Source organism: Triticum aestivum, chromosome 3B (genome assembly GCF_018294505.1).
Source record: "Triticum aestivum cultivar Chinese Spring chromosome 3B, IWGSC CS RefSeq v2.1, whole genome shotgun sequence".
NCBI classification, from domain to species: domain Eukaryota; kingdom Viridiplantae; phylum Streptophyta; class Magnoliopsida; order Poales; family Poaceae; genus Triticum; species Triticum aestivum.
In genome coordinates, this window is record NC_057801.1 from 81,595,079 (window position 1) to 81,602,030 (window position 6,952).

The 6,952-nt window shown below is 49.8% G+C and overlaps 2 protein-coding genes across 16 annotated transcripts in view; one reads left to right on the plus strand and one right to left on the minus strand.

The window, feature by feature from the left end:
• The window catches only part of LOC123068751 (uncharacterized), a 51,897-nt gene extending 47,481 nt beyond the window's left edge, over nt 1-4,416 (minus strand). For 10 of the 15 annotated variants that reach the window (XM_044491386.1, XM_044491381.1, XM_044491384.1 and 7 more), the window contains exon 1: nt 4,089-4,415. The gene's annotated coding sequence lies outside the window, so the exon portion shown is untranslated. Of the gene's footprint in view, nt 1-4,088 lie in introns of all 15 variants that reach the window. The other 5 variants (XR_006431974.1, XM_044491388.1, XM_044491394.1 and 2 more) reach the window with 2 other exon arrangements.
• On the plus strand, nt 41-2,667 carry LOC123068753 (G-type lectin S-receptor-like serine/threonine-protein kinase LECRK3). The gene has a single exon (XM_044491396.1). The coding sequence runs from the start codon at nt 59-61 to the stop codon at nt 2,564-2,566; it is 2,508 nt and encodes an 835-aa protein (XP_044347331.1). The 5' UTR covers nt 41-58; the 3' UTR covers nt 2,567-2,667.
• Nucleotides 4,417-6,952: the final 2,536 nt, after the last annotated feature.

Consider the following 6,952-nt stretch of genomic DNA (forward strand, 5'->3'; position numbering starts at 1 on the left):
ACCAAGTTGTATATTATGCAATTAGGCGGCACTAAGGCAACAGAGCAACACACGCTGCATGCTCGGCACGAAGCTGTGGCCTGTGGTCATCATGTCGGCACTGCCCAGCTTTGCGCTCCTCCGGCTCGCTAGCTTGATTGCCATGCTGGTGCAACAAGCTCGTTTGCTCCCAGTGGCTGTGGCGCGGACCAATCTGACTGCGGGGGATACCTTGAGGCCGCCCGACTGCATCACCAGCCCGTCCGGCGGGTTTGCCTTCGGTTTCCGTGCCCACGACTCCGATCCGACCAAGTTCCTCCTCGCCACATGGTTCCGCTTCGGTGAAGGCAACTCTTCCCCACAGTCGGTGGTGTGGTTTGCAAAAGCGTCCTCCATGGGCGCCACGCCCAACGCCAGGGCGCGGTCCGTCCTCAGCATCCCGGCCGATGGCCAGCTCATGCTCACCGATGGCAGCGTAGAGCTGTGGAAGGCCCCAACCCCCAGCATGAAGCGTGGATTCGTCCTCGTGCTAAGAGACTCCGGAAATGTCCAGTTCCTCGGAGATGGCGGCATGCTCTGGGAGAGCTTTGGATTCCCGACAGACACGCTCCTGTCGGGGCAATCTTTGCAGGGGTTTCTCTTCTCCAAGCGCGCGGACACAGAGTTCACCACTGGTCGGTTCAGCCTGGCTGCCCAAAACGACGGTAACGTCGTCCTCTGCGTCGACCTCTTCACCGGTAACATATTGGAAAACGCATACTGGGATACGCGCACCAACGGCCCCAATGGCAACACAACTATCACCTTCGACGAGCGTGGCAACCTCAGCTACACACTCTACGATGGCACCGTCCACAGCTTGATTTCTCCCGTCGCCGCCGACAGGAACTACTTCCAGTTCGTCAGGATGGACCCCGACGGCATCGTCCGTGCCTACGTCCGCCCTAAGAACGGTGACGGCCGCGAGAACACAACATCTTGGACCATGTCGGGCACGCTCCCTAGTGAAGGGGGCTGCAAGATGAAGACGACCAGGATGCAAGGCATGTGCGGCCCCGGGTCTTACTGTGTGGAGACCAAAGAACGGCTCAAGTGCCTGAGCCCGAGCGGGTACACTTATATCGACGCGCAGCACAGCGACAGCGGCTGCACGCCAGAGTTGGAGCCGCAGAGCTGTGGCGAGCAGAACAACCCCGACAAGTTCTCGCTCGTAGAGCTGCCAAACACCACTTGGGAGGTGTCAATATACTACAAGAAGTTCCCGTCAGTCTCGGAGGAGCAATGCCGGGATTACTGCCTCAGCGACTGCTTCTGCGTGGCCGCGCTGATGATCGGTGGGTCCGACTGTGCAGAGTTGGGGGCACTCGCGTATGGACGGCAGGGAAACAACCTGACGACAAAGGCGCTGATCAAGGTACGGACAAGGAATTCTCAGGTGATTACGTCAGCAAGAATGAGAAATGTACTGGCCAACAAGGTTGTGGCCATTTGCTTGGGCATTCTTTTGTTGATCACAGTCGGTGGCCACCGACTTCTGGCACATCATTACCTCGTCAGGAACAGAGATAGCCAGAGGTTGTTGAGCTCGAGCGTAAGAGCATTCAGCTGGAAGGAGCTTTACCAAGCCACCAATGGCTTCGAGAAACTGCTGGGCAAAGGGAGCTTCGGGGAGGTCTACAAAGGAACGATAAGATCACCGCAGCCGCATCTCATCGCAGTGAAGAAGCTCATCGACTCAAACGAGTATAGCGAGCAGGAGTTCACGAACGAGGTACAGTCCATCGGGCAGATCCACCACCGGAACTTGGTCCGTATGATCGGCTACTGCAAAGAAGGCAAGCACCGGATGCTGGTTTTCGAGTTCATGCCAGGCGGGTCGCTCCGTGGCGTCCTCTTCAACCCAGAGAGGCGGCCTTCGTGGCGCTGGCGTGCTGTAGCCGCCCTTGCCATCGCCCGGGGGCTTGAGTACCTCCACGATGGCTGCAGCGCACCGATCATCCATTGCGACATCAAGCCCGACAACATCCTGCTGGACGACCGTGGAGTCCCGAGGATCACCGACTTTGGGATCTCCAAGCTACTGGGGAGCCAGCAGGTGCACACAACAGTGACCCACATCAGGGGCACCAGAGGGTACATTGCGCCCGAGTGGCTCCGCAGCGACGCGCGCGTGGATACCAAGGCGGATGTGTACAGCTTCGGCGTCGTGCTGCTGGAGATGATCTGCTGCCGGAGGTGTCAGGAGCCGGTGTCTCATCCTGACTTGCCACAGGGTGAGGAGGAGGATGATGAGACGGTCACGTTGTTCGGTTGGGCAGCGCAGCTGGTGGCCACGCAGAGGACAGAGCTGATGCTGCACGGCAATGCTGACGTAGACACTGTTGAGGACATGGAGAGGGTGGAGCGGTTCACGCGCGTGGCGCTCTGGTGCATCGAGCCAAACCCGCTGCTGCGGCCAACCATGCACCAGGTGGTGCAGATGCTGGAGACCAATGACCCGGCTCAGCTTCAGGCACTGCCGCACCACCCTCCAGACTGTTATATGGAATCCTCGCCTTTAATTCCTCAGCTCAAGATGGCATGTTAGTGATTCATCAGACTGCATGTAAGCCCCTCCATGTGCTAGTACAATACCTAATAAGTTGCATTATATGTTTCACGCTTAATACTAGTACAAGACAAGATGATCTCCAATAATTCCTGAGTGCAAGTGAGTAACACTCCTTCAGAATTGTTCTTAGATATCCAACCTATTCTAGTCTAGTATGAAAATCCGACCAGAATAGAGAAAAGGGGTAATCAATAAATAATTCCCAAGAAATTATATTATATGTGTAAAAATGAACCAATATCCACCCTATTGTAGTCTAGTCTGAAATCATGCGACTCAGAATGTATCTGCACGGGCTAAACACTCCGGTCTCCATGACCCCACCTCGTAACAGGAACAAACAAATATGTAATCCCTTTCAAAGGTTGATCAGTAGAGATGGCAAGTTATCAAATCTGTAAGTTGTAACAGTAGTGTAGCCTGAAGAACTTAAGAACAGCTACACCTGGACTCAAGGGCCCTAAACCAAGAACCAAGCTGGAAAAAATTGCTCCCCAGCAAAGGGTGAAATTTGCTTTTCACTTCAGAAAAATGCAACATCCATAGCTTGCATCACAAATGGTACCGCCATTATGTGACATGCGAAAGATAAAAAAAAAAGGTACTGCCATCATGTGACATGTGAAAGATCAAGCATTTGACGGCTATAGAATGGAGTAAAAGCCCAACTATGTGTTCGTAATGAATCTTCTAAATGCCTTCGATGGACCTCAAAATTTCCACCTAATTATCAAATTAAAATGAATTTCAGTGGTTGCCCACAGGATAAAACAAAGACATCTTTCTCAACTTAGAGACTGGTTAGGTAGCTGGTAGTGTGGGTGTTTGTTGGCCCTTTATTTGTTTGCCCTTGTTTCTTTTCTTCCAAATATAGTTCTCATGTACATTTTATTTTCTGCTTGTAGCCTTGTAATCTTAATTTAAATAAATATAACAGGGGGGGTGGGGCTTTGCCCTACTGCACAACTCAAAACAAATGAACTGAATCGCATGAACATAAGGCATAAGATAAATTTATCCCCATGGAAATAGAAAACATTTTGAAAAAATCACCAATTGCGCAGACCATTACAGTTGTATCAACATCACAAGTAAACAACAATTTGTTTCTGTATTTTGAGCTATGGACACTGAGTTCTAATACATGAATAAAAAGTGGTATATTATATTTCACAAAGTTTCCGGAACTTGTTGAGAAGCAATCATGCACAGGGAGTGACATATATTACCACTAAAAATGACTAAATATATACTAATCAGCCAGCTTAACTGGCAGGATTTTCCCCAATTTTTTTGACAGAGCAGACACGAACACTAAAACAGTAGAGTGGCATTTATCTATGATCAACAGATCCGCCAAAGAGCATAACAAATTTCTATATACATTTAACATAATCAATCATTCGAACTTGATTCTAACGATTTAAGTTCAATCGAAGGTCGCATGACAATTCACAGAGGGGTGGGGGGATCGAGGGAGCAGAGACGGGTGCTGAACCTCTCGGCCGGAGTCGCTTCGTCGGCCGGCCTCGTAGTTCGTGCGCCATGAACTGGATCTGGAGGCGCGCTTGGACTGGCGGCTGCGCACCTTGTTGTGGAAGAGGCGGTCCACCGGCGAGATCGAGCCCCTCCGACGGCGGAATCGGGTGCGGCCTGCTCCGTTCAGGACTTGCCACGGGTTGGTGGGAAGCCCTATCCAGCTACTGATGGGATTCGGGCCGGCCGCACGGCGCAGCCCGCCGGCGGCAGACGCGCTCCCTCGCTCCGGCGCGCGTGTGTTCCAGTGACTGAGGTAGACAACGAGTTCTTCCAGGCCGAGCTGGCACTTGTTGGGCCAGTATGGGCCGGGGCAGAGGATCTATCAGGCTTTAATTGTGGGGAGTGTAAAAAAACGTGTGATGTCTAAAAAAACAATTATGGTGCAAGCAGTGCACCGAATGCCATAATACATTTCAAAATATCAGAAAAACATTGACACAACATCAATGTATTTTGTCAAAAATATTCATATCAAAATTTGATACATTTCTTGAGATAAAAAATGACAAATTTGACATTAGTGTGATATTGGGCCAAATCTAAAGCCCAACTTACGTTATGTACTATTCAGTTTTGAATTTGCCAAAAAAAATTATTTTGAGCTATGTTTCAAATTTTATGACAGCCTGCATTTATGTTGTGTGAATTTGCTAAAATAAATTAAAAATTTTGAACAAGTTAAAATATGCACCAGTAGCACCACAAACACTGGTGCACCAGATATTCTGCCTTTAGTTGTGCACGTAGTATCCAGGTACGACAAAAAATAGCCTAAACAGATGGTACGGTGAAAAAACATGAGTGCACTTAATTGTGCTTTTTCAAGAGTGTGCTAACCTTAACTCAAAAGACGCCCACTTAATTTTCTAGTTTTTTACAAAAAAACTAAAATATTATTTTCCTTTTTGCTCCAAAGAAAACTTACATATCTTGCTTGTTCCCCTAAAAAACTTAAATTGCTTGCTTTTTATTTTTCTCAAAAAAGAAACTTAAATTTCTATTATTGATCATCGTAATATAGTACTGTCTTTTGTTCTCTATTTTCTTGAAAAGGACACAGATCTGTTATGAAAAAATGTCAAAAGTACAAAACATTTAAAATATAATAAAAAAATACATCAAAGCATCTGGACCATGGAACGACCATTGCTGCCATCAGAACGAGCCAATGACGTGTCGTTGTCACCGCTTCCGTATTGAAGTCAAACTCGCCTAATTGATGACACTCGGGACTTTGTGCAGCTTCCCCTATGGATTGTCACCCCAAAACCATAGTTTTCGTTGTTGAACCCTTGAATTGATCCGAAAAACCTCACACAAAAATCTTGCCCTTGTGTGCGTATGGCGAGGAATCCTAACCTCGTCGTCCTGGAACCGAAAGGAATCCATGTCGTGGTTACGTCGACTTCAACAAGGCGGACAAACTTAAGGAGGATCGGTGCCCAGAAGACTGAATCGGAGAAGAAGCGGGGTTATCCGCCCAAGTGCTGCTCCTACGAGGACTAAAAGCCTAACATATCGACTAGTCGAAGTCGAGGCATCAGGATTCCCCTCCCCGCCATATATCGTCGAAGTGGTCGTGAAAAGGATGGCGAATCCATGGACTTGTCGGTGATGATCGAGGGGAGGGAAGCCTTGACCCTAGTAGCCTTGCGAAGGCGAAAGAAAGAGTCGTAGCACCAATGGCCCTTAGAGCATCTCCAATAGACGATCCATATGTAAAAATAACTAACTTTTGGAGCTTCTAGAGCAAAAAGTGCTGCTCCAACAGACGGTCCATATGTTAAAAAATTGGATAACCGGCTCCTGAAGATGTAAAATTGAAAACTTCATGATGCAAATTTACATCACGAGATACAAGTGACGTAAAACCGCTGCCGCCCCTGAAACGACCAACCGCCAGTTCCTTTGCCTTCCCGCTCTCGCCCGCCCACCCGCGGCCCGCCCGACCGCCCCCTCCCCCCCCCTCTCGCCTTCCGCCGCTGCCATGGCCGAAGACGGCGACCTCGTCGCCTCCGTTGTCGCAGCGAACTCACCCTCCGCCGCCACGTCCATGTCCCCGCCCCCGCCCCGGATTCGCGCCGCCCCGGCCAGTCGCCACCATGCCGGCGGTTCCTACGAAAGCGACGAGGCGGAGGCAAACGGCTGGCGAATCGCGGCCGGAACCCATCCGAAAGTGCGGCTCGGCTGACCAAAATCTCGAAGGCAGTCGCGGCAGCTCGGGCCGCCGATTTGCAACCACGGCCAGCGGCGTCCTCGAGCAGCCAAGGAGTCGTTCCTCCACCTCCACCGCCGCCACCGCCGGCCTTGGAGGAAGATGTGGCCACGCCAACAACCACCACCTCCAACATGTTCGGTGATATGTCACAAAGGTAAAAAATATATTTTGTGCTCTCGTTTGTTGTTTCAAATTGAATGTGATGTTGAATGTTTGTACCTTCAATTGTAGTCTCGATGATGAAGCTTTTTTGCACGCAACAAATGTGGCAAATGATGATTATGTGTCGCACGAGTATGTGCCACAAGAATATGAAACCCAATATGTCGATGACAATCTTGACATGGACGATGAAGGCTTTGTTGCGAAGGGGAGAAGTGGAAATTATACCAACGCGGAGGATGTGTTGATATGCACCACATGGAAGAAAGCCTCTCAAGATGCATCCGTTGGAAGCGACCAAACGGTAAACACCTATTGGCAACGCATCAAGGATTACTTCAATGAGCGCAACACAAGTGGTCGCTTTCATTCGAGCGACTCTCTTCGCCAACATTGGTCGACCATCAACGTCGAATGCCAAAAGTGGGTCGGTTGCTTGTCAA

What these genes read in the sequence shown, in the direction of transcription:
- LOC123068753 (XM_044491396.1), top strand. Translation starts at nt 59, where the DNA reads ATGCTCGGCACGAAGCTGTGGCCTGTGGTCATCATGTCGGCACTGCCC.